Source organism: Molothrus aeneus, chromosome 15, assembly GCF_037042795.1.
Source record: "Molothrus aeneus isolate 106 chromosome 15, BPBGC_Maene_1.0, whole genome shotgun sequence".
NCBI lineage: Eukaryota > Metazoa > Chordata > Aves > Passeriformes > Icteridae > Molothrus > Molothrus aeneus.
This window is the reverse complement of record NC_089660.1, coordinates 1138797-1165194: the sequence shown is the minus strand read 5'-3', so window position 1 is coordinate 1165194 and position 26398 is coordinate 1138797. Positions and strand designations below refer to the sequence as shown.

The 26398-nt window shown below is 55.6% G+C and overlaps 1 protein-coding gene across 2 annotated transcripts; it reads right to left on the bottom strand.

Annotated features, from left to right (window-relative positions):
• Positions 1–1149: 1149 nt before the first annotated feature.
• On the bottom strand, positions 1150–18801 carry FGF1 (fibroblast growth factor 1). Of its 2 annotated transcripts, none has more exons than XM_066559979.1 (4): positions 18651–18801; positions 6478–6669; positions 2927–3030; positions 1150–2250 (listed from the first exon to the last, which is right to left on the bottom strand). In XM_066559979.1, exons 2-4 carry the CDS (start codon positions 6644–6646, stop codon positions 2056–2058), a joined length of 468 nt encoding a protein of 155 aa, XP_066416076.1. In that variant the 5' UTR covers positions 6647–6669; positions 18651–18801; the 3' UTR covers positions 1150–2055. The 2 variants fall into 2 exon arrangements, with proteins under 2 accessions (XP_066416076.1, XP_066416077.1); XM_066559980.1 differs by having other exon boundaries at positions 6478–6743; positions 18651–18754.
• Between the last annotated feature and the right edge of the window lie 7597 nt (positions 18802–26398).

Here is a 26398-nt window from a genome sequence, read left to right as displayed (position 1 = left end):
TGGGTTAATGAGGTGTTGTGAGACAGCACAGCTAAATCCAGCATTACACGGTCCAACTTTCCAGTTTAATTAGAAACCTGGATCTCCTGCTCATGCATTAATTCACTTTTTTGACTTGAGTGACAGCCCAGGCTCTCACAGGGAAGGTGACTGCTGTGTTTAAGAAGTGTGGGTGTTGTTGGCTGTCCTCGTCCCCCTGTCTTGCCCAGCTTTGTGTTTGCCATGGGAACATCACGCTGTGCCCACCAGAGCAGCCGAGCCAGGCAGGGGCTGGGTGCCTCTCTTGGCCAGGAGGAGCAGCTGGGACCTGCAGGATTCGCAGAATCCACCTTTCCCCTCTATTCCCCTCTATTTCCCCTCTATTTCCTTGCGGATCCCACAGGTGGGAGGGTTCAAGGACCTGGCACATTCTCCTTCCCAGCTATGGCTCCACCACTCCCGTGCCAGCTCCCTAAGCCTGGCAGCCCTGGGATTACAGAGATGCTATCAGTGCTAGGGAAAAGGTTTGTGCAGCAAGTGCAGAAGTTCAGGAGTGCAGTAATTAGCCGAGCAATTGTAAAGCCCAGCAATTAGTGGCTAATTGCTGCTGCAGAAATATGCAAAGCAGCCTTTTATTCCTTCCTCCATGTGGGATGGCTGATCAGGTTTGCTGGGAGCAGGGAGCACTTCTGTCTTGTCCCTGTCGATGGCAGGATAGGACAAGGGGGAAATGCTTTAAGATGAAGGATGGTAGATTTAGATTTGATATTAAAGAGAAATTCCTCCTTGTGAGGGTGGTGAGGCCCTGGCTCAGGTTTTCCAGAGGAGCTGTGGATGCTCTGGGTGGTGCTCTGGTGATGTTCTCAGCTGGCAGGAGTGGCTCTTGAGCTGCCCTTGATCTCAAGCTTGGGAGATGTGCATTGTGCCAGCAGTGGAGAAATCAGCTTCACAGGGGGGTTGGGAGCCACCAAGGGGCCTCATTGCCATTTTTAGAGCCCCATTTGACCAGACATGGAGGCAGTGGGAGGAATCCTCTGGGAATGGGCGCGATGCTCTGCCCCTGGTGCAGCCCCTTGCTGTGGTACTTCACACCCTCACACCAGTCACTGCCACTGCCCCATCCTCACTGAGACAGCCTCGAGGTGCCTGGAATGACTTATGAACAGCTCGTAGAAGAGACATATTTACTTAATAAATAAATACAAATAACATATGGCAGGTACTAGCATGAAATACACACTACTGATGTTGTGAGGGACACCAAGGTCTGGGGCTGGAGCTTTGCCTAGCTCAGCTTAGCATGCCCAGCTGGCACTTACCAGGCTGGCCCTGGATAACGGCACTGATGGTGCAACCTGGAACTGCTCGAGGGCATGTCAGAAGATACACACCTGGATGGACAAATATATTAACACACAGCAGCCAGGGAGGCTTTGCCTTAGGATGCCTGGGGGCATAAAGTGTGCACTTCTCTGGGAACCTCGGGCACATCTCTGGGTGCCTGCCCAGGGCAGGTCCTGGGAGCTGCAGTGGGGTCATGGCACACATGGCACACGGCTGAGGGTCATGGCACACATGGGCACACAGCTGAGGGTCATGGCACACGTGGGCACACGGCTGAGGGTCATGGCACACATGGGCACACAGCTGAGGGTCATGGCACACATGGCACACAGCTGAGGGTCATGGCACACATGGCACACATGGCACACGTGGCACACACAGCTGAGGGTCATGGCACACATGGCTGAGGGTCATGGCACACATGGCACACATGGCACACATGGCACATGGCTGAGGGTCATGGCACACATGGCTGAGGGTCATGGCGCACATGGCACACATGGCACACGTGGCACACACAGCTGAGGGCAGGGGGAGATGGAGCCCCATGGACCTCGGGATGGTGCCAGGGCTCGTCCCCTCATCTCTGCAAAGCTTGGTGCAGAGCACAGGGGCTCTGCTGTGGCAGATTGGCAAAGCCTTGACCTAAAGCTGGGAGCTCTGCTGAGCTCAAGGAGGCAGCAGCAGCTGGGTTTGGGGTTTGGGGTTGTCTCTGAGCTTTGGGGCCAGGTGTCAGTCAGCAGAGACGGGCAGGGGCAGGAAGAGGATCGCCTTCTGGCCGTAGTGAGTCCGCGGGCCCAGCTTGCTGTTCCCGTTCTTCTTCAGCCCCACAAACCAGTTCTTGTCCGCGTGCATTTTGGAGACGTAGGTGTTGTAATGGTTCTCCTCGAGCCTTTCCAGGAACAGACACTCCTCACCCAGTAACTGCTGCAAGAGAGCCCGGGGGAGGGACAGTGAGCCAGGGATGCTCCTGACGTGACAATCCCAGCCCAGCTCTCCCCTCTGAGATGCCATCCTGATCCACCTCTGAGATTTCCACACCCCAGTAAAGCTCTTATTTAAGCTGTGGGGTAGGTGGCCTTGATTTGCTCCCCTGGACCACTCCTGTAGCAAGGTGTCTGTGACCTGGGAATTTTAATTGGCACTTTAAATCAGCCCCATGCTCCATAAGCTGCTCCTGGCCCTGGCTCCTGCTCTGGCCCTGAGCTGTGTGGTAGCAGCTGCAGGCTCAGAGCACAGAACCAGAACAGTTTGGGTTGGAAGAGACCTTAAAGACCACTGAGCTCCAGCCCTTAGCCATGGGCAGGGACACCTGCACTGGGTGGCAGCTGCTGAGGGGCTGCAGAGCAGCTGCTGCTCCAGGTATGAAACACAAAATTTATCAAGTGTCAGATAGGAAATACAATATTTGTCCAGAAGCAGGGCAGTAAACAGCATTATTTGCTAATTTATTTATGTCCCCCCAAAATAAAGCCAGATGCAGAGTGGCCGTGCAGCTGCCAGAATCACAAACAGAGCCCAGCTCTTGCCTGTGCTTTGCATCAGCCAGCTGTGGGATGTCTGCAGCCCTGCCCATGGCTGCCCCAGGGATCCCCACACCTACCGAGCCGTAGAGCAGCCCCTTGGTGTCCATGGCCAGGTACTGCCCCGACCGGGTGCTCCTGATGTGCACCACCCCCACGCTCTCTGCACTCAGCTGGAGCTGGACTGGAGGAACAGCAAAACAACAGTGAGAGGAAAATAGGAAAAGCGGATAAAAAAGAGCTGCCAGGAAGTTTAGTGGGGTATTTTGTTGAAGTCTGGCTTATAAAGAGTTTATAGGAAACAGTACAGTGTGTAATAAAAGTGTCTCCTTGTACCCTCTTCTTCAAAGAAATCCCACAGCCATCCTTCAGGAACCAAAGACCAATTTTCCCCTTATTTTACATCAAAAGAAGGGCAGCCTTTTGGTTACGATGCTGGAATGGGACACAGGAGATTGGGGTTTTAATTCTGGCTCTAATTTACAAATTTCTCATGTGGTTTGACAAGACACTTAAGGAGTGACATATGAAGGAGTATTTTGAGAGCTAAGCCAGGGATGGGCAGACTGCAGATGCCTGCACTGCAACCCCCTGATCCAAAGCATCCCACCCAGCTGTCTGCTCCAGCTGGATTTATCCAGAGCGTTGGAGAGTGGGGAAATAGAGAAGGCTGTGGCTGCAGTCACAGTGACTTGCAAATTCCAGCTCTTCCCAGTGATCCTTCCCATCTCGTAGGCAGCTTCTTTCCCTAAGATTTATAACAGCAATATTTAGGTTGGTTGGAATGAAGTATGAACGGATGTCTCGGCTCCAGCTCCTTCCTTCCTGTTTATATTTAATTTATTTATCCTTATTTAGATGAGGTAAAAGGCAGTGTTACCTCTTGGCCTGGTGGAACACCCATCGCAGTGAAATCTTTGCTGTAATGGTTCACATTCTTCATTTTTGGCATTTCCTGCTCAGTAAATGATATTAATTAGGAAGCAGTGTGGGTGCAGGTTTGCAGGAATACTTGGCCCCTGTCATGCCTGGTTTGGGAATGTGCCCTGGGAAAACCCCAGCCCACCTGCATTCCCTGAGGTGCTGCAGAGCTGGGACCTGGCCAAGGAGCAGTCCAGGCAGAAAGGAGGGAAATGGGATGAAAACGATGACACTGCTCTAAAAACTGTTCCTGAGAGGGGGGAGTGAGGAACCCTCCTGCTGCCAATGGGATGTTGAGGTTTTTGGCCACAGAGGGAGTGAGAACAGTGAGTCCAGAGGAAGGAGCTTGTGCACTAAATTCTTTCAGGTTCTCTTCCAGGTCTGTACAGAGATTTCCTTCCATGAAGTAATGGCATGAAAGCAGGAAAAGGAGACTTTTTGTAGAGATGAGCATGAGCTTCATCCTGGAGAATCTGCAGAGTCCAGGTAAGATTTCTTTCCATTCCTTGGTGCAAGCTTGGAATGCCCACGTAAAGGACACGGGAAGTGGATCCTGATGTGGGGCTGCACAACAAAGGCCTAGAGAGAGAGACTCCTTCTGCTCTTCTTAGAGATCCTCCATGATTCTGAGGCCATTTGAGAGAAAAATAAGAGTTCTTGGTATTTGTCTGGAACAAAATGCACGTGGGCAGTTTGCAGAGCACCGGTGCGGCTGGAACGCTGCTGTGCCCTCTGGCCTCCCAATAAACCCTGGGTGTTCCTGTGCCTTGTCCCTCCCTGGGGCTGGCAGGTGCCTGTCCCAGCTGGGTGACAATGTCCCACAGTGCCAGCCACGGTCTGGGCTGCTCCTCTTGCACACCAGGGAATGATGCTGAGCAGCTCCATCATGTCCAAGGTGCAGGGGCAGGACCGTGGGTGCTCAGAGCCAGGTACCTCTCCCCAAGGCTGCTCTGCTGGCACTCAGCCCTTCCAGGAGTTTCCTCAGTAAATATTAGTGTGTTCCTGTATCCCAGTTCATGAGATCATTTGCAGGAGGCTCCTTTCTGGCACAGGATTGCAAACACGTGGCCCCGGGCCAGCAGGCAGGGAGGTGTGAGCGTGCTGGGATGCAGGGCTGCCTGCCCTCCCTGCTCACGGGCACAGTGCAGCCCTGGTGACCTCTCCAAGGGGATGCATCTGCTTTTCCAGAGGGAAAAGAGCTGTGCTGTGTGACAGCAGCCGTGCTGTGAGACAACAGCCTGGGCCAGGGCACCGGAGTGGGCTCATGGCCTTGGTGCCTCCCCACGTCCCAGGAGATGCCATCTTCACCCTGACCTCTCCTTCTGACTCCAGCAAAAGCTCTGGAAAATGCTGCAGAGACGCTGCCTGAGCTCATACCACCTCTCCTTGGTGTGTCTGTGAGCCCAGCCCTGTCTCTTGCAGATCTTTGGGATCATCCAGCCTTTCCAGGGGTTTGAGGGTTAGTTGCTGGGTTTATTCCTGCCTGGAGGCTGGAGCTGCACGCTGTGTTTGTCCAGCCTCAGGGAGCCCATCTTCATCCATCCCCCAGCACTGCCTCGTGCTGGGGAGACAGTGTTTGTAACTAAAACTCAGCTCTAAACTACCTGTCAGTAACACAACAATAGCCACAGGAAAGGTTAAGTTTGGGGGAGAAGCCACATGTGTGCTTGTGGTTTAAAGAAAATAAAAGTGCTTTTCTTAGCACTTTGTAAGGCTGGCTTGGCTCCTCCCAGCCCTTCCTTCTAACGAGATAGGAGCCTGGCAGGGCCTGGTGCCATTCCAGTAAATGTTCAGGATATGAACCCAGAGGCTGCTGCCAAGAGCAGGGGCAGAGCCCATCCCTGCTGCCCACAGAGCCCTGCAGGAGCTTTGCTGTGTGCCCAGCTCTCCTGGGCAGCAGGTTAAAAAATCCCCTGAAGAGTTTTTGGTAATGCAAGACCACAAAAAAAAACTTTAAATTCCCAATGATTCCTCGGTGGGAGAAGTGGTGGTGTCTGCAGGAGCAGCTCCTCCAGCAGAGGTGTCCCACCACGGGCTGGAGCCACCAGGGGCACTCACTGCAGGGATGGGGACAGATAAGGGGGGAGTGACCGAGTAAAGGGCTGTGGCACACGGCTGGCAGTGCAAGGACAGCACAGAGCTCCATGTGATGCTGTGTGTGTGGGATGCCAGGCTGCCCTGAGCCCCCCTGCCAGGGCCAGCTCCCTGTGTGAGCTGGCCCTGCTGTGTCCCTGTGTCTGTCTGTCTGTCTGCCATGAGGGGAAGCCAGTGCCAGGCTCAACACTGGAGATAGCTATTGCTGTCCTTCAAATCTGCACTTGGACAGCACACACCTCACACCTCCCCTGCTCTGGGTCCCAGCTGTGGGTGTGTTTGTCCCCTGGAGGTGTGTTTGGCTCTAGGGAGGTGTGTTTGGCCCCTGGGATGTGTGTTTGTCCCCTGGGATATGTGTTTGTCCCCTGGGATGTGTGTTTGGCCCCTGTGATGTGTGTTTGTCCCCTGGGATATGTGTTTGTCCCCTGGGATGTGTGTTTGGCCCCTGGGATGTGTGTTTGTCCCCTGGAGGTGTTTTTGGCCCCTGGAAGGTGTGTTTGGCCCTAGGGAGATGTGCTGTCACACCAACCTCGTCCAGAGCCCGTTTTCCCCAGCTGCCCCTTCCCAGCTGATGAAATCCCAGCACAAGGAGCCCCCCAAGCCCCGTTTTGCTCACTGTGCTCGTCGCTGCGGTCCCGGGTGCCATCCACGGTGCCGTCGGGCAGGATGCGCAGGAAGTGCCCCCCGTTGCTGCAGTACAGCAGCTTGGGCTTCTTGTAGCTGCCCGCGGGCAGGTCGAACTTCTCGGTCAGGGCGCTGAAGGTGCTGATCTCCCCCTCGGCCATCCCGCAGCCTCCTTCTCCCAGGGCTGCAAGGGAGGTGACAGCAGGGGTGACACCAGTGCTGGCACACGCTGCTGCTGCTGCTGCTGCTGCTGCTGGGCTGCAAGGGAGGTGACAGCAGGGTGACACTGAGTGCAGTGCTGGCACACGCTGCTGCTGCTGCCCGGCTTTAAAGGCAGCAGGGAGGGAGCCCGGGGGTCCCGGCGGGCTGGGGCTGGTGATTCACAGCCCAAGGGGATGCTCCCCAGCGTGGGAGGTGTGTGGGGCTGTCTCCTCGCTGGGTGGGGCTGGGCAGGAGGGACTCTGTCCTTTTTAATTTTATCACGGTGAGTTCTGGTTTTGTTCTCCTTTCTATTGACGTGCGTGCTAAAATTACACGGTCAGAAAAGCAGTTTGGAAAACAGCCGGTGTCTGATTGGAACCCACAGGAGGCGGGAAGGGAGCCCAGGTAAAACTCTCTCTGCACTATTATAACTCTCAAACACAATTATGACCAGGAATTGCAACACCCACTGCGTGTCAGGTAGTAAATACTGCTCATCTCTTGGCACTCTGCAGCTCACCTGCCCAGGACACACATGGAAAAGGTCAGGACACGCGTTAGATGTGGTGGGAGATGGACAAGGGCCAGGAGCTTTCACAGCCTGAGCTGAGCGGATTTACCCAGACACTGATCAACAGCATTTGGAAATGGGAATTTTGAGTGCAGGATATGCCATGAGTCAAGCAGCAGCATCTCAGTGCCTGAAGGGGCTCTGAGAGAGCTGGAGAGGGGCTTTGGTCAAGGATCTGCAGGGACAGGATCAGGGGGAGTTCCACTGCCAGGGGGCAGAGCTAGATTCTGGCATTTTGGGAAGAAATCCTTTCCTGTGAGGGTGGGGAAGCCCTTGGCCCTGGCTGCCCCTGGATCCCTGGGAGTGCCCAAGGCCAGGCTGGACTCTGGGGCTTGGAGCAAGCTGGTCTCATGAAAGATCATCCTGAAACCTCATTTTGCTGGAGGCTGCGGTCACAATCCATGTTTAAGCAGATGCTGTGCCAAAACCTGAAGGCATCAGCAGACCAATCAAAGAAGGATGCTGTGGAGGTTGGAGGCTGGGAAGTGAGAAGTGCCATCACAGACATCAGGAAATGCCACAGGTGGGGCCAGAGTCCCACAGATATTCCAGGTACAGTCATGTTTTCAGCCTAGAAACTTCATCTGAAATCTCCCACAGATTAATTCTGTCTTTCATACACAGAGTTCTGTAGTGCTTGGAGAGAAGTGGATTTATGAACAGAAAAAGACATGGCACAGAATAAATCTAGATGCAGGAAGTTGCTTTAAATGTCATGTATTCCCACAGCTATATTATGGAAAATATTTTATAGTCACTGTTTATATGTGTTTATAGATTGTAAAAATGTCTCTTTAGGACTGAGTTGTGCTCTTGGTACGTTGGGATGGAGCCACTACCACGCTGTGTGGGTTTGCTGTGGTGCTTGGAGTGCCCTGGGAGAGACTGAGGGTGGCAGCTCTGCAGCACACACACTCACACACGTGTACATGCACAGAGACCCTCTAAACACTCGCCTCTAAACTCTTTAGTATTTAAAAAGCTCTGCAAAAGCAGCTGCAAGAAGGGGAAGTTACTCCTGGAAATGGATCCCAAATGCCTGCAGAAAGTAAAAACCTCTGGAAGTTGGATTGCTAGAGATGGACCCCTGGAGATGAAGAGTGTGGCTGTTGGTGAGAGCACCCCCAGCCACTGCACCAACAATGCTTTGTGCACAGACTCCAGGCTCTCAGACCCCCCATCTGACACAGACTGGGATTTTGGGAAGTGCTTTCTGGAGTGACAGCACAGGCCAGCCCCCACCTATTGCCATGAGGTTGGAGATGCAGCCTCAGAAGCTCTGTGGCTCCTGGTGGTTTCCAGAGCAGGTGATGCCAAATACAGACTCAAAATCTTTGTTTAACACCATTATCAGGTGAAATTATTTCTTAGAGTGTCTGGTCCCTACATTTATTTTTCTCTCAAGGCACCATAGTGCAGTAGCTCAGCTTCCTTGCCAACTGCCAGCCCTTCCCTGAAGGAAAGCCCCCAGTTCACCCAGGGTGGCACACGGGGCTCTGCTCCTCCACTGGGCTTTAATCAGCATCAGCAACATTGGGTCATTTCCTGGAACCAAAGCTTTTCTTGAACCTTTATCTGAGGGTAAAAGGCACCCAGAAGTCTCCTGGTTTGATGATGGGTGGTATTGAGAAGCAAACATCCCAGATCCAAGGGCTCTGAGCAGGATCTCAGCAAGCTGCAGCCAGGAGTGAGGAGCAGCCTGGATTCTACCACAGTCACCTCAGGGTCTGAGGGCATCTCCAGACAGCTTGACCAGAGCAGCTCAACTGGGAACAGCTTCTTCATCATCATTGATTTCCTCTAAGGTTATTTTTGCTATTTTTAGGAAGACTCCAGTGCTTGCCAGCTGCCCTGAGTGCCCCAGCAAAGCTCAGTGAACACTTTTCCACTCCCCTTGTCTCCCAGTGCTAAATACTATTGCTGTTCTCAGACTTTATGGCCATGGAGTTGTTCCTCTATAAACACCACCACTCATGGCCCTAGCATTATACTTTTGGCAGGAACATGTTAGGTTTTTATGGGAATTAAAAAGCTTGAGTGAGAGAGAGAACCTGAACCAAGGACAACATAAAGGGCCTTATTTCTTTGGGTAGGAGCCCAACAATGCTATTAAATAGCTCAAAGCAGAACAGAAAGCTCTCTCAAATATGCAAAGCCGAGAGACACCACACTCCAGAGGTTACTTGGTGCCCTATGGAGAGAGGAAAATATTGCAAGAGGAGGTGGCTGTGAGGGGCATGGCTGCTGCTGAGCTCTGACCCCCCTGGTCCCACCAGGACTGGATCTGGAGCCTGTTTGTCCACGAGCAGCTGTGTTTGTGGCTCCTCTCTCCTGCAGCTCTGTGCACAGAGAAAACCCCCACGAGGAGGAGTCCCTGGGAGCTGCAGCCAGGGCACCTGCTCCAGGACAGCCCCAGGAGAGCCCCAGGACAGCCCCAGCTCCATCTGCAGCATGGGGGGCTGAGGGCACCCAGCTCTTCCTCCTGGATGGAGATGTCCGCTCCCCAAAGGACCAGAAAAAATTTCTGAAGGCAAAAAAAGCCTTAAGAAGCGAGTTAAACCCAAATGTTCATTTGATCCAGGTCGTGCTGAGCCGTGGTGGCTGCGCTGAGCTGCTCCCTGCAGCTCTGAGGGAGAGGAGCCCAGGGCAGGGCTGGAATAGCTGTGAAATTCTGAGAAGTTTGGGGTCGGTTCCAAACTTTATCACTGGCCAAACCAGTGGCTTTGATGTGAAATCCCAAACTCTGTGAGCATCTGACTGTGAGCGTGGAGGGCTGGTTGTGCTGCCAATATCAGGCTGTGAGCTCTGAAATAACAGCACACGCTGGGAGCCATGAGGGAACCTCTGCTCCCTGCCTTAGAGCTGTGCAGACTTCACCACACAGCACTTGTTTGCATGGCAGAGGTGGTGTTGATGGAAATGAGGGAGATTCCTAATGGTCCAAAAGTTTTTTGCATGTCAGCATTGCCAGGAATTTTTGTGCCTTTTTTTTGTTTTGTTTTTAATGGCACAAATTTAGTTGCCAGCAAAGACTCAACCCAGAGGTAGCCAGCTGAGGTGAGCCTTTTTTCCTTGGGTATGAAATACCTGGCTACTCCATGGAGGAAAGCAGAAGTATCTCACCTACTGGGTTAAAACCAGATTGGATTGATTCAAATGCATCAACATTTTCCTTGGCTTTGGACACAATCTTTTATGTAGGGTTGGAAAGAAATGTTCTGCATGGCCTCTGAGTGGAAATGGTGATGAAAAGTGCAGCTAATCACAACTGTCATTTAGATGATCAGCTAGAGATCACCCAGAGAGCTCCAGAGAGATGAGAAGCTGCTAAAGCCAGGAGTCTCCTGAGGCTTTGTCCAGCTCTGGGTAATGAGATCAGTGTCTCGTGAACCTGGCTCTGGTGAGTTCAGTGGAAACACTCCAGTTGGTTTCACTTTGGAAAGTGTTATTTTCTCCATTAAAGCAGAAATGCTGTTTGTTCCAGGACGTGTGACTCAGCTGGGATCAGACAGCATCACCTCCTGATGGGCTCCCTTCCCATTCCCACTATGACTGCAGCCACCTGAGCACAACAGTCACTGCCCAGGCAGCTCAGACACTCCGTGTGGAATGGAAAGCATTTAGAACAGGTGGAATATTTGTAAGGAATTCCAGTTCTGCGTTGCCTTTCCCAGGGGTTCCTGTGGTTTTTGGGGCAGTCTGAGATCTACCTGGGCATGTGGACCAAACATCTCTCAGATCAACGGGGATTTTCTTCATTCCAAGTTTTAGAGAACCATTTCATGGGATGGATTTCCTCATCCAGGAGAGGATTAGGCACCAGGCAGAGGTCTCCTCATGCTCGGGCTGCTGCAGGAGCAGCTTGGTGGGTCTGGGGTTATCAGCATGGGCTGCCTCCCCTCCCAAGGGCTGGCAGTGCAAGGCACAGCTCAAATTCCTTGGCCTGTACATCCTCTCAGAAGGATTTAATAAATGATTAGGCAAAGCAGATGATAAATATGTAATAGATCACTCTGTGAGTATCAGTGGAATGCATTGCCTCGTTTCTAGGCTTGTTTATGGCCAGGTGATTTTATCTCTAGTGATGTGATTAACTGCTTAATGAAGTATTTATCAGCCAGGTTTTAGCCTTTGTAAGTGGAATATGTTGTATGAAGTGCAACCAAAAGCATAAAAATTAATTTAACTAATGCCTGCTGTCATCATCTGCTGCTCTCCACCAGAAAACAGCCATCCCACCCAGTCACTGGATTTGTGGCAGGTAGAACAGAGGGGCTGTAAAGCTGAAACTTCAGCAGTTTCCTGAGTGGTGTCACTAATGGCTGATGACCAACAGAGCAGCATCACGGGAGGGACAGGGTTACCCCAGCCCTGTGCCTTCAGGGGTGCCCAAGGGGAAGCCCCATCCCTGCTCCAAGCCAGGTGTGGCTTTTCCAGAGCTCTGAGCCCGGGACAGCCCAGCTGCTGGGACAGCCAGTGCAGCCTCCCACCAGGCTGGTGCTGTCTGTGGAGAGGCAGGAAAACCAAGGCATCCTCCCCTTTCTAATTACCTCCCCTTTCTAATTACCTCCCACCCACGGCCCTTGGCCATCCGGTGATTAACTTAATTGCAGCTCCAGCCCCAGGAGCAAATGCAGCCCCAGAGCAGGAGCTTTGCCAGGAGGGCCTTGTCCCTGTGTCCTGTCTGGGCTGGGAGCAAGAGCAGGAGAAGCCCTGGCTGCACACACAGACCCCACGGATCCCACTGGACCTGTCCTGGGTTGGAGCCCTCCCTCCCAGAGCAAGCCAGGTGTGTGGGACCGGCTGGGTGGGGACAACACCTGGACAGGGAATCACCAAAGCTCAGTCCCTGCAGCTGAGGATGTGCTGCTCCCAGGGGACAATGCAGGCACCCTGGGCTTCCCCTTCCCTCCAGGATGCAGCAGGTCCTGTCTGCCCTTTCCATGGTCCCTGGCATGGTCCCTGCTCCTGTGCTCTGCTGCCTCCCAGCACGTGGGGCTGGCTGGGAGCAGCCACCGACAGGTGCCACGAGTGACACCAATCTCATCCCTGTCACCCGAGGAGGAGGAGGAGGAGGGTGGCTCTGTGCTGCTGAGGACTCAGGGACAATGTGCCAGGCACAGGACCCTTGTTTTGGGTTTGCCCCCTCGGGTATGGGCAGGGCTGTGGGCACCTCTCCTCCCTGGACCTGCCTGTGCCTGGCTTCCCGTGAAAGGCATCGGGAGGGAGTGGGAACCGTGTGAGGTGCAGCTGATCAGGGCTGGCCGGAGTGTTCTGGGATGATGTGGGAATGCCCCTGGGGGCAGGGGGACTCTGTGTGCCCTTGGCTCCTGCTCAACAGCCCCAGGCCGAGGAGGGGTCCCACCGGGTTCCTGCTGTGACACTGCAGTGACCTTTCCACTGTCCCCGTGCAGTGACACTGCAGTGACCTCTCCACTGTCCCCGTGCCACCTGCCACCCCCGCTGTCCGTGCAGGACATGGGCACAGAGCCAGGCCACAGAGCCCACTGTGGCTGTCTGGGCTGGCGCTGCAGGTGTGGCTGCCCCGCACACCCACGGACAGACGGACGGACGGACGGCGCCGAATTACAAACTCCAGCCCAGGAGTTCCCTGTGTGCTGTGGATCCCAGCAGTGGCCTGGCTCTCCTGTTGCACCATGTCCCCTGTGAGCCCTGCAGTGCCACCCCTCTGCTGAGCCCTGTTCAGGTACCTGTCTGTCCGTCTGTCCTGGCCGCCCTCTGCTACCCTCAGGGCCCAGCTCCTCCCAGGCTGCTGCTGCTGCTCAGGGCTGGCACTGGAGGGAAAAGCAGGAATGCTCAGGCTGCTCTTCCTGCAGCTGGCCCTCTAAAGGGTGGCCAAGCCCAGCCGAGGGTTGGCCCCAGCTTCAAAACTGGGATTTGAGTTTGGGCTCAGCCTTTGTGCCCTGTCCTTCCCCAGGGAAGCAGAGGATGCTGGAATCGAGGGTTTCATCTGCAGGCCAAGTGAAAGCCCACATCCATCCTGGTGGTTAACCATCAGCAGACATATCATCGCTCAGAAATCCAACCTCCTCCAGCACAGCCTCGCTCCGGGCTGTTCCAAGGAAAATCACTTGGGTTTCTGGGCTCACCATAGGCTCAGCAGTGATTTACCATGGAAATGTGCAGGCAGTTAATGGTGTTCATCCTGCAATGTTTGTGTAAGGGCTATACAGCTGCTCTTTTTAACATCTAAGTAAGCCTGGCTGGAAGAATCCTGTTCTTAATTCTGTTGCCCAATGTCTTATTTTAAATTCAGTCTCTAGTACCCCTGAGTTTTTTTCCTCCAAGCTGCCTGAGTAAGGAGCTTAAGCTGTTGCTCAATAACAGTGCGATAAAAGCTTGAGTTAATAATGGCTATTACCAGGAAAATCCTCCAATAAATAATAATTTTCTTATCTGCATGACTTTGGGACTGGAGAAAACTCCTCCCAGTGAAAAGCTGCAGCATGTAGGAGTGGGCAAGGAGTGTTTCAGATGAAAGATCAGAGCAGGGCAAGCTCAGGGCTGAATCTTGTTAAATGGAGATGAGTGGGTCAGCAAAAAACCTGGAATTTTAGTGTGGCTAAGTAGTCACTGGAGTGAAATAGGGAGAGCAGCTGTGCATCTCCACCTCTTGTGGTCTGTGGGGGCACACAGGTCACTGCTTTGTCTGAGTTCTTCGGGCACAAATGGGGGAATTCTCACTTGTGGCAGTGGTGGCTCTGAAGGCCATGGACAGTGAGCTCTCTGTGTGTCACCCTCATCTCTGGCCTAGGAAGGAGCCTGAGTCACTGACTGGGACCTGCCAGAGCCCGTGGAAGGTACAGCCCTAATCCTGCTCCTGCTGTCCCAGACAGGGGCACACCTGTGTCCCTGCAGAGCTGGGCACCTGTCTGGCCCTTGCTGTGACAAGTGTGACCACAGGCTGTGTGCCAGCAGCAGGAGCAGGCAGGGCGGCCACGCTGCTCCAAGGAAAACAGAGCCCTGCCTTGGCTTTCCATTACACAGCCCTCCGAGGGAAGGGATGTGTTTGGGTGCTCTCCCGCCCCTTCTCATCTCTGTAAACAACAAAGCACCACAAAGGGCGCAGAGCAGGGCGGAAGGCTGCAATTTTAACAACCTGCAGAAGCTCAGGCCCTGAGGTTTCACCCACGCTGGCTATTTGCAGCTCCTGAGGGGGAGTTCAGAGACACCGTGGCCTTTGTTGTGCCCGTGTTTCCACAGCTGCTCTGGGGCCACGGGGATGCAGCCAAGGATCGTGGAGTCACAGGATGGTCTGGGTTGGAAGGGGCCTTAAAACTCCTCCTGTCTCATCCCTGCCATGGCAGGGATACCTTCCACTGTCCCAGGCTGCTCCCAGCCCCAGTGTCCAACCCAGCCCTGGACACTTCCAGGGATGGGGCAGCCCCAGCTGCTCTGCTGTGATGCTTGTGATAATCAAGACAGAAAGATGCCCTGGGTTGTCTAAAAAAACCCCACACTAAACCAAAAGTTTTGTGACTAGCAGGCAGAGTGTGGGGATCAGCAGTTGCTGTGCCCCCTGCCCAGCTGGCAGTGCCACAACCAGGACCCAGGTTTTACCTTTTCCTCACTCTTGAGCTGCACATTCAGCCCTGCACTGGGACCCCTGGGCCGTCAGTGAGCATCCCGTGTGGTTTGGGGAGGATCACATCCCCAGCAGGGTAGGTGTGAGCTCCACGATCCCCATTTGGAGTCTGGCAGCCACTAACTCTTCCCATCAAGTGGGAGCTTTTGTGAACACCCTGCAGCAATGGGAATCCTGAGGAAGGGGAAGGGAGGGTGTTTTAATTGGTGTTAAATACTTGTGCTTTCTGTCCAAGATTTGAACTTCAGTAGAGAGTCAAGAATAAAGGAAAGATCCGAGCTCAAGGCTGACACCCAGGCCTAAATGAAGAGCCATGAGCAAGGACAGACTTTGTGAGCAGCAGTGGGCTGTGAGTCATGGATGAACTGTGTGTCCAGACTGCTGTGGGCAGTGGGCAAATCCTTGGGAGGATGGCTCAGGGCAGACAACACCACTCCCAAAAGGAGTCTGAAGGGGACAGAAGGGTTTTAGATGCCATGCTGTGAGTCAGTGGTACCTGGGCACAGCAGCCAGCCTGGCTCCCACAGCCTGGGAAAGCTTTTCTGCCCTGTCCTCAGGGACTGCTGCCAGCTTTGGTGCTGTGGGCTTGGGAATCTGCCTGTGGGATCCCAGCTTGGTCCTTTCCCCAGCAGCCCTCTCAGTCTGGTGCTTTCCCTGAGCAAGGGACAGAGTCTGGGGACAGGGAAAGCACAAACAGAAGGGGAAAGGGTTCTCCTGAGCTCACTCTAAGGGGGCTCTCCTGAGCTCACTCTAAGGGGGCTCTCCTGAGCTCACTCCTGAGTTCAGACCCAGCAGAATGGGGTTTGATACCTAATTAAAACAGAGGTCAGGCCTTAAGCTGGACCATGGGTGCATGTTAATGATGCTGTGCTGGGGTTAGTAGAACTTTATTTAGCACTGGATGTGTATTAGCTGTCCTTGAAGGGAATTCCTAAATATTGACCTTGGCACTGTGAGGGTCTGTCTCAGCCTTTCTCTGCCACCTTTGCCAGATGGAAATGAAGCACTTTTGTTATTCAAGGTTTTAGAGGGAAAAGCAGGAGCTGTGGCAGACAGTTTTGTCCCTGCAGATGCCAGGTGCAGACTGTCTCTGCCTCCTCAGGGCTGGAGGCCAGAGCTGCCTGCAATCCAGGCATGAGTGCCCATCCCTTGGTGGGCAGTGCCACCTGCCCTGTTAAACACTGGCAGATTTTGGGAATATAAACCCTGCAAGTCACTGATTGCTGCAGCAGCTGCTCTGCATGGCCCTGGCCTCTGCTTTGGTTCTCCAACAGCTTTAAAACAACAGATTCTGGTGTTGGAAACAAGGGAAGAAACAGGAACTGGACACTGAGTCAGGCACCTTTCAAACACGGGGGAGAGGGAGGATTCCTGCACCCAGCAGAGACCATGACAGGGCCATTGTCTCTCCCTGAACTGGTATTAAACAAATCCTTCTGCAAAGAGGTTTCTAATGTGAGGTTTCTCTTTGAAAGACAGACCTAGCCAGACCCAACCCCCAGGATAATCCCCAACAGATTTGCACTGACAGCCAATCTACACAGGATTCCTAAAAATGCCCCAGCCATGAGTCAGTGCCTGCTGTGCCCAGGAGGGAGAAGTGCTGGTACCCAGGGGCAGCCTGGGAGGTCAGGGCAGCCTTTACCTCCCGGGAATATACATTTATTTCCAGGGAATATTTACTAAAAGGGTTTGTAAGATACAGGGCAAAAAAAAAAAAAAAAAAAGGAGATGGAATAAGCAAGGAAGACTGAAAGAGAAATGGAGGCTAAAGGTGAGAAGGAGGAGTCACAAGGAATTGGAGTCACAAGGTTGGGGAGGAAAAAAGTAAAGGCTGAGGAGTGCAAGAGAAAAAAAGTTTGATCAGAAATAAAAACAAGGACAGAAAAAATAGAGGCTGCAAAAGGGTAGAGGGCCAAGAAAGGGTGGGAGGGGGGAAGACATGCTGAGGCTGAAAAGGGCAGGAGGCCAAAATAAAGTGGGAGGCCAAAAGAAAAGTAGAGACAAAATAGTGGAGGGTGAAAAGGGGTGGGAGGCTGAAGAGGCACATGAGACATACGGGAAGGCTGCCCAAAGAGGGGTCTAAAGTTTAATGGGTTCCTCAGGCAGGATGGGCTCCCTGGTGATAAGGCAGCACAATGTCCAATTGTTCTCCCTGCACACCGGGTCAGCCCAGCTTCCTCCTGCCTGGGCTCTGCAGGAACACACACTTGGGTTTGGGCTGGACAGAGCTGGGCTCTGCAGGAACACACACTTGGGTTTGGGCTGGACAGAGCTGGGCTCTGCAGGAACACACACTTGGGTTTGGGCTGGACAGAGCTGGGCTCTGCAGGAACACACACTTGGGTTTGGGCTGGACAGAGCTGGGCTCTGCAGGAACACACACTTGGGTTTGGGCTGGACAGAGCTGGGCTCTGCCGAGGCTCCAGCCAGACCCAGAGCTCTGCAAGCCCTCTGGATAAACTTTCCTCCAGCTCCACCCAGCCCAGGGGATCAACTCTTCCTCCTGAGCTCCCTAAATGACTTTGGCCTTCCTCCCACTGCTGAGACCTTGATCTTCCTCCCAGCTGAGGCAGCTCCTGATGCAGCTGGCTCTGGCTCCTTGCCCTTACTCCCAGCCAGCTGAGCCAAATGGAGCCCAGGACCCCGGCACGGTGGGGACAGGGACAGGAGCTGCTGCTGTCAGGGGGACAGGGACAGGAGCTGCTGCTGCCCTGTCAGGGGTTTTGCCTTTGCTCCTGAAGGAGCCAGGAGGCTGCAGGTGCTGGCAAGGGAAGGGGGCAGTGGGGACAGGTGGCCCCAGAGTCTCAGCCTGACACCTGCACCCCCAGCCAGGGAGATTCCAGCCTGCAGAAATTTGTGTTTGGCATCTTTGTTTGGCTGAGAGCAGCTCAGAGCTCAGACCATGCTGGTGATGAGGAGTTTTGGCTGTCAGGCCCATCAGGATAATCCTGGTGGTGTCATTTCAGCCATAAATCATAGAATCAGCACAGAATGGTTTGGATTGGAAGGGACCCTAAAGCCCATCCAGTTCCATCCCCTGCCGTGGCAGGGACACCTTCCACCATCCCAGGTTGCTTCATCCCCTGTCCAACCTGGCCTGGGGCACTGCCAGGGATGGGGATCCCTAATCATACCTAACTGCCCAGAGAAGCTGTGGCTTCCCCAAACCATCCTAGAGTTCTGTGATTTATTTATTTTGCATCAAAAATGAACCATTTATAGTGCTGTGTCACTGCAACAATTTTCCTTTCTGTTTGTTGTTCTGTCTGATTGGGGTGTTTTTAGTGTGTTTGGTTTGTTTTTTTCATTTTTTTTAATTGTCCAAATATTGTGTTTTGCCATTTTAAATATTTGGGTTTTAGTATATTTCTATTCAAATTCTGATCCGGGCTTCTGCTTCTACCCGGAGCTTCAGGTGAATCTGCAGTAATGTGGAGATTGCCATTTGGAATGATGCTGCCATCACTGAGCCACTCCTCCCTCCCAGGATTTGGGGGCACCTGCAGGGTTTTGGGGGGGTTTGTCCCAGCTGGGGGGAGCATCACGCCGGCCCCCTAAAGCTGTCCCTGGGACCTGCTGCCTCACACATCCCAGCCCGACCCTGCCCGTCGGAGCCTCCCTGTGCCCTGAGTGCATCCCCTGGGCATCCACGGGCATCCCGGGGGATCCCGGAGCCTCCGGTGGCAATCCGTGCCCTGGGGTGCGTCTGAGCATCCCGCGGGGCTCCGTGGGGCCCTCAGGGGGGCTCAGCCCCCGGTCCCGCCGCCCCCCGCCCCGCACCTACCGGCGGCTGCGCGGCGCTCCCGGCGGCGGCTCCCGAGTGCGCGGGGAGAGCCGGGCTGGAACGGAGCGAGCGGGGACGGTGAGGATGAGGAGGAGCTGCCTCGGGGCGGGGGAGCGGCGGGAGGATGCGGGGGGAGGGAAGGGCAGGCCGATCGCATCCACCCGCAGCGGGGCCGGGCACCTGCCGCACTGCCAGCCCCGGGCGGCGCAGGGGGCGGCGGCTGCGGGAGCGGGAGGGCGCCAGGAGCGGGCAAAGCCCCCGGAGCAGGAGCAGCATCGGCCTCCCTGTCCCTCGCGTTTCCCTTCCCTGCGGCCCGGGACATTCCTGCGGCGCTGGGTGTCTCAGTGCCCTCCGGGAAGGCGATGACCCCTGATCCCAGCCAGCCCCGGGCAGCGGGGACGGGTGTCTGCCATCCCCTTGGGGGTCCCTGCCATTCCTAGGGGGGTCCCTGCCATCCCCCTGGGGGTCCCTGCCATCCCTAGGGTGGTCTCTGCCATTCCTAGGGGGGTCCCTGCCATCCCTAGGGTGGTCCCTGCCATCCCCATGGGGGTCCCTGCCCTCCCCGGGGGCAGCTGCCGAGAAGGGCCCGGGGCAGCCACGGGGCTATGCCGGGCACGGCTGGGTTCCGCTGGCACCGGCAGAGCTTGGCCTTAAAAGCCGAAGTGTTCGGGAGCGCTGTCAGGCGGATGAAATGCAGCTCCGTGTCCCCGGGGACGGCGCTGGAGCCTGGGGGCCGTGCTGGCTCTGCCGGGGGGGCTCTGCCCTTACTGGGGGCCACGGGTGGGCTCGGGGGGTACCGGGGTGCCAGGGTGGGCTCGGGGGGTGCCAGGGGTGATCTCGGGGCTCACGGGGTGGGTGCAGGTTGGGGTGCGGCTGTGCGGGGTGCGAGGTCGCTGCCGCAGCGCTAATGAAGCTCTAATGAAGCACTAATGAAGCACTGGCGGAGCCCGAGCGATGATTTCAGCGCTTGGCCGGGCTCCACGAGCCCTTTGATGCGGTGATGTTTAGGCTGCGTTATCTAAAGCTCGCTCAGAATAGGCTTTCAGTCGCGGCTCACGTGGAGCCAGCGTGTTTGGACAGGCATTCCGGGCTGGAAATGCCCGCAGCCCAGACGTTTGGATAAAACATTCCCGAGCTGACCGTGGTTACCAGCGCCTGCTGGGGACAGCTCCGAGCGCTCCCCACAGCGCAGGTGCATTCCGAGCTTTCCGGACATAGCAATATACTTTTTTTCTCCCCCTTTATTTTTAATAATCCCGCCCAAGATTTCACCTTGTTTTTTCAGAAAATAAAAAATAGGCATAACCAAACATTCCTGAATCTGACAGAGGAGCAGGCCTGGCTTTGCCTCAGGCTCTCCTGGACTAAAGGCATGGGGCTTTTGAGGACGTGGGGAAGATTAGGAAATGCTGGTCCATTTTCTCACAGAAGGGAACATCCCCCTTGTTTCGGAGCTGCCGGGGCTGCCCCCTCCCTGCAGCCCAGCCCTCCCCACTTGCCCGGCTGCCCCTGCCCCTGGTCGTGGCCGGCACTCAGCAGCCCTGGTGCGGTGCTTTGCAGGCGGTGTCCTGCCAAATTTGTGTCCTTTCTGCCTGTGCCGAAGGCTGAAGGTCCCGGGATGGAGCCAAGAGCCGGAGCGACGCAGACACAGAGCAAACATGGACTTGTGCAGCGGGATCTGCGCCGGGCACGAGGGAGAGGAGGCTCGGCCAAAACCCGGGCAGCGACCGTGCTGCAGTGGCCCCGGGCCCTGCCCCGAGAGCCGGAGGGATGGGGACAGAATGAAAATGGGGAACACTGCAGGGATGGGGACAGAATGGAAATGGGGAACACTGCAGGGATGGGGGACACAGTGGAAATGGGAAACACTGCAGGGATGGGGACAGAATGGAAATGGGGAACACTGCAGGGATGGGGACAGAATGGAAATGGGAAACACTGCAGGGATGGGGACAGAATGGAAATGGGGAACACTGCAGGGGCGGGGACAGAATGGAAATGGGGAACACTGCAGGGATGGGGACAGAATGGAAATGAGGAACACTGCAGGGATGGGGACAGATTGGAAATGGGGAACACTGCAGGGGTGGGGGAGACAGTGGAAATGGGGAACACTGCAGAGGTGGGGGCACTGCAGGGATGGGATCAATACAGGGATGGGGACCCTGCCTCGGCAGCAACTCTGGCTCCCCCCTGCCCTCCCCAGGCCAGCCCTGCCTGGGCAGTGCCAGCAGCACCTGCAGCAGGGGCCTGTGCTATTTCTCAGGCTCTCGGGATGGGTTTGGTGGGTGCTGCTGCTACAGTTCCTCTCCTGTCCCTGCCTGTGGTAAGGAACCTGCTCACCTCACACCCACCCTGGGCTCCGAGCCCCACCAGTGCCAGCTCCCGGGCCCGTTGGGCAGCACAGTGAATCTTTAACCACGGAGCCCCGAGGAAGCTGCAGGTGCTCCCCTGCCTGGCCCCACGCACAGGCAGTGCCTGTGAGGGCAGCTGAGCCCCAGCCCCGCTGTCCTGGCGCCTCCTCATCCCCCAAACCACGGCCCCACAGCAGAGACGACTTAAACAAAACTTCCTGCGCGTTTAGAGTGAGACCCTCGAGATCCTCCAGTCCTGCTTTGGTTCCATCCCTCCTGTGATGATCCTGGGAGCGCTCGGCGGGCACGGCTCAGCCCAGAACGAGCTGGAACAGCACCGAGGTGCAGAGCCCCGTCCTGCTCCTGCCAGCCCCCAGAGCCGGGCCAGAGGAAGGGAAACCCAGCTGCTCCTCAGCGCCACACACGTGGAGCTGCTGAGCTCGGCCAGGAGCTCAGGAACCAGGAACGCGCCGCAGACCCCGTGGGAAAGCGCCGCAAAGCCCCCGGGAATGTGCACGGCTGTGCCGGGGTGGGGAGTGCAGGATGCTGGAGGAGGCACTCACCTGAGCAGGCCCGAGGTGCGCAGGGCTGGGCGCTGGGAGGCAGCGGGGCCGGCAGGGATGTGCTGGGGTCACCCTGCCCCTCGCTCCACCTCCCGGAGCCTGGCAGGGGCACAGCCCGGCCCCTGCAGCACCCGCGGTGCCCCCGAGCCGGGCAGGGCCCGCTGGCACCGGGAAGGCACCGGGAAGGCACCGGGAAGGCACCGGGAAGGCGCCGGTCCCGGCCGGAGCGGAGCGGCCCCGGGGCTGGCGCTGCCGCCGCGGCTCCGCACCCGCACAGGACGAGGAAGTATGGATGGATAATCCTGCGCCTTGCTATTTTTTTCCTCTCATGTGATCTTGTTTTTGGACGGCTATTTTGGGGCTGGACTCCAGCCCAGGTGAAAGACAAGGATTGAATCCAGCCTCCCCCTTCCCGGGGGCCTCCCAGGACCTCTGCCCGCCCGCGGGGACAAGCCCTGCCACCAGCTCTGCCACCATCCCTGCCCGCTGCAGAGCCCTTTCTGTCCCCTCGTGCCCTGGACAGCACACGGAGGGCTGATGGAGCCCGGCTGTGCCGAGCACACCGGCCCGGCCACCCCTCCGGCCCGGCCACCCCGCCCCGCGACATCCCCAGGGCTGGCACCGCCACCGGCACCGGCACCGCACCCGGAGTGTCCCAGCAGCGTTTGCCTCTTGGTGCCCGTTTCCCGCAGCCCAGCCTGGCAGGAAGCTGGCGGGAGATAAATGCATTAAAAATATGCTCGGAGCGTGCAGCAGCCTGGGAGAGAACCGCGGCCATCAGCCCCCGGTGCCACCAGCGCCGGCAGGAGAGGGACGGGAGGGGACAGCGCAGGACAGGCACAGGAGGGGACAGCGCAGGAGAGGCACAGGAGGGGACAAGGGGGGCTCTGCGGGCCCCTCCACTCCGTGTGCAGCAGTCCCGATCCTGTGGGCATCCTGCCCTGCCTGCCCCTATGAGGACATCCTTGGGGACATCTTGGTGCCACACGCTCAGCGCTGTCAGGATGGACATTTTTATCCTATTTGTGCCTTTTGAGCCTGTGAATGAAAGCTGCCGGGGCCCAGTGGGGCACTGGGGGTGCAGGTGTGGGGCAGAGCACGGATGTCAGGGATGTGACATCCATGGAGCTGGCTGTCCCCACGTGCACGTGTCACTGCGGGCACACCGTGTCCTTCCACGGCGGGTGGTGGGAGGAGTGGGTGCCTAAATTGAGTCTTTGCATGACTAAAACTCGTTAAAGGTCCCTGTGATGAGTCCCAGGGAAATTCAGATCTGGGAGAAGCTGGTTTGGCACTGACTGCACAGCACCAGGGGCAGGTGACACGTGGCACCAGGGGACAGGTGAAGGACAGGACCCACCACGTGAGGCTTCAGTCAGAGGTGGGTGAGATTTGGGTTACAGAGAAATGGGTCATTCCAGAGCTGTGCTAAGGATGTGAAAAATTCAGGTCCAAAAATTAGATGTTGCTTATTTTTTCAGCCTATTTCCGAGTCTTTATTTTTTAAAAAAATATTTTATATATGAAGTTTATGACAAATATATTAAATACAGATTAAATATGCAAAACTATTAAATTGTATTATTTGTATTAAATACTTATTTAATTGTTTTCTTATTCCTGTTTCCCATTAAGTTTTATGTGAAATAAGGAATTGATCTCTGACACTTACCAAGTGCTCTCTTTTTGGGGGGCCTCTCACCAGGGCCAAAGCTTTCCTCTTGCAGTCTCTCCAAATTAGGGTGTTTATCCTAACAAGGTGGGTTTTGGTGACCAGAAACTCCTACGAAGCCACTTTTCCCTTCAACAATCTTTGAAGAGCGAAGAGGGAGAATGCCACTTTATAAAGGTAACAGAGGTTTTAATGAAGGAAAAGGTGAATAAAATGAGCTGGGAACACCCCGCGGCCGAGGGAGGGAGGCGCAGGGAGGCTCCGGGGCCGCCAGAGGGCACCGCGGAACCGCAGCAGCGCAGCTGGGCACAGCTGGATGGGGGCGGGCAGAGATTGAACGGGCACAGCTGGATGGGGGCGGGCACAGCTGGGTGGGGACGGGCAGAGATTGATGAGGACGGGCACAGCTCGGGCACAGCTGGATGAGGGCGGGCACAGCTGGATGGGATGGGCACAGCCCGGGCACAGGGCAAGGCGGGGGCGATGGCCCTGCCAGGGGGCACAGCTGGTCTGGCTGTGGCACATCTGGCAGCCATAGCACATCTGAGGCCCCTGCAGGTGAGGGTGCAGCATCCACAGCTGGAGCACATCTGGGTGGCAGCAGAGCTGGCCACTCTGGCCCAGTGGCAGCAGGTGCAGCCGTGCCTGTGCCCAGCTGGTGTCACACCAAGGGGACATCTGGTGGCCCAGGGTACCTCTGGGGGCTCCCAAATCTGCTGCAGCTGCCCCAGGTGTGGGTTCTGTTCCTGTGTGAGCGTGGGTGGGGAGCCAGGCAGGAGCCTGGGCTTCATTAAGATCCTCTTGCCCTCCCTGGTCCCTGCCAGAACCTGTCACTGTCCCAGGCAGACACAGGACAGTGATTCTGTTGGTCTTTGCCGTGGTCTTGAACATGACTCTCAGTGCTGGCTCCTTGGCCAGGATCCCTCTGGAGTTTCCCAGTCCCTGTTTCCCAGGAGGGAGCAGCCCCTCCTGAGGAATGGCTCTCAGCCTTTGTATTGTAACAAATGACCTGAGACACTGACCCCAGTGTTGTTTACTCGCTGGGCATTAGCTCAGAGTCAAGAGCTGCCTCCCAGAGGGCTCTCCTGGATACCCTGACCAGGAGGCCTCTCCTGTAATTACATTCCAGGGAAAACAGACATCTCCTGATTCATTTAATATGTGCCATGTTGCATTTAGATATGTAACAGAAGCCCCATTACCTTAAAAGTCCTGCTGTTATCAAGTACTGACTTAATTACAGTTTTATCTAAAAATAGATCAAGTTAGCTTGACAGAATCCATTTGTCCTCCTCCCCTGCTCCCCAGAGATGTCTCCTCCCTGCAGCTCCTGCTCCATCATGACCAGCAGCAGTCCCCTGCCACAGCCTTGTCCCACGAGCCCGTTTGCTATTCCCTCATCACAGTCCTCCAAAGCCCACCAAACACACAATCACAGACTCAAGGAATGGCTTGGATTGGAAGAAACCTTAAAGCCCAACTTGTTCCAGCCGCTGCCATGGGCAGGGACAAGTCACACTGTTTGTATTTGTATTTATATATTTGTGTTTATATTTATCTATTTGTGTTTACTCCCATTGCCAGTGGGACTGGCTGGACCAAGGAAGGATGGACCTGGAGGATTCCAGCTCTCCCTGGTGGATGTTTCTTTGCCTCAGAAGGTTTTTGCTCCCTCGCTGGGTGAGGGAGGGCAGGGAGGGCAGCCCAGGACCCCGGCACTGGGGGCCCACTCAGGAATGTCAGCTCTGCTCATTGCAGCACGGAATTTTCTAATCTGAACCCATGAGGAAAACAGAATTGGGGCTACTGTGTCTGAGGGCTGCTGCAGGAGATACCTCACTGCCCAAAATCTCCAAGAATTCCTCATTTTGTCTTTGTCAGCCCAGCTACTTGTGCAAACACTGTCAAGCCAGGGCTGGGCACACAAAGCAAGGTCGGTTGTGAGCCATTCTCCTGGAACAGAGGCATTTGGAGCCGGCACAAAGGAATCTCTGTCTCTCCCCTGCTCTGGCATCCTGGCAATTAACCCGGGGAATTGCAGCCCGGCCTGTCCTGGGCGCGGCGTGCGGGGCCGTGCGGGGCCGGGAGTGGCTGAATGGAGGGATGGAAACTCGGCTGCTCCCAGGGAGGGGGAAATCAGCTGGGCTTCTGCACGGCTTTAAGAGATGGAGGTCTGAAAAGCACAACAATTAGGAGTCACCTAATCAGAGCATCATGGAAGAGCCTGAGCTGGAAGGGAACTCCTGGCCCTGCACAGGACATTCCCACCAAGGACACCATGGATCAAACATGGGCAGAAGGGAACTCCTGGCCCTGCACAGGACATTCCCACCAAGGACATCATGGATCAAACATGGGCAGAAGGGAGCTCCTGGCCCTGCACAGGACATTCCCACCACACCATGGATCAAACATGGGCAGAAGGGAGCTCCTGGCCCTGCACAGGACATTCCCACCAAGGACACCATGGATCCAATGTAGGCAGAAGGGAGCTCCTGGCCCTGCACAGGACATTCCCACCACACCATGGATCAAACATGGGCAGAAGGGAGCTCCTGGCCCTGCACAGGACATTCCCACCAAGGACACCATGGATCAATCATGGGCAGAAGGGAGCTCCTGGCCCTGCACAGGACATTCTCACCAAGGACACCATGGATCAAACATGGGCAGAAGGGAGCTCCTGGCCCTGCACAGGACATTCCCACCAACCTCACCATGGGCCAAACCTGGGCAGCCTGACAGAAGCCCGGAGCTGGTCCCATGCCCATGGAGCAGTGTGCCACCCTGCTGGGGACACGGGAGTGCCAGGGGAAGCCCAGCCCTGCCCTGCCAGGCTCCTGCTGGGCACAGCAGCCATCAGAGCTCAACACAGCAGCCTGGGAAGGGCTGGTGAGGCAGATAATCTGCAGGCACAGCCTGCTCCAGTGTGTCACAGCACTGCCACCACCATTATCAACACGGTAATTGGGTGCCCAGGCTGGGCTGATGTATGTGCAGGGGAAGTACTCCTGAGTAATTAAGGAATAGTCTGCATTTGTGTTTTGGGGTTGTTATTTTCAATTTTTTTGTTTAATTTTTGCTATGTAAAGTCCCTGGCAAACCTCCCTGCAGCTGATACAGGCACAAGGAGTGAGGGAATTAAAGGTACAAAAAGGA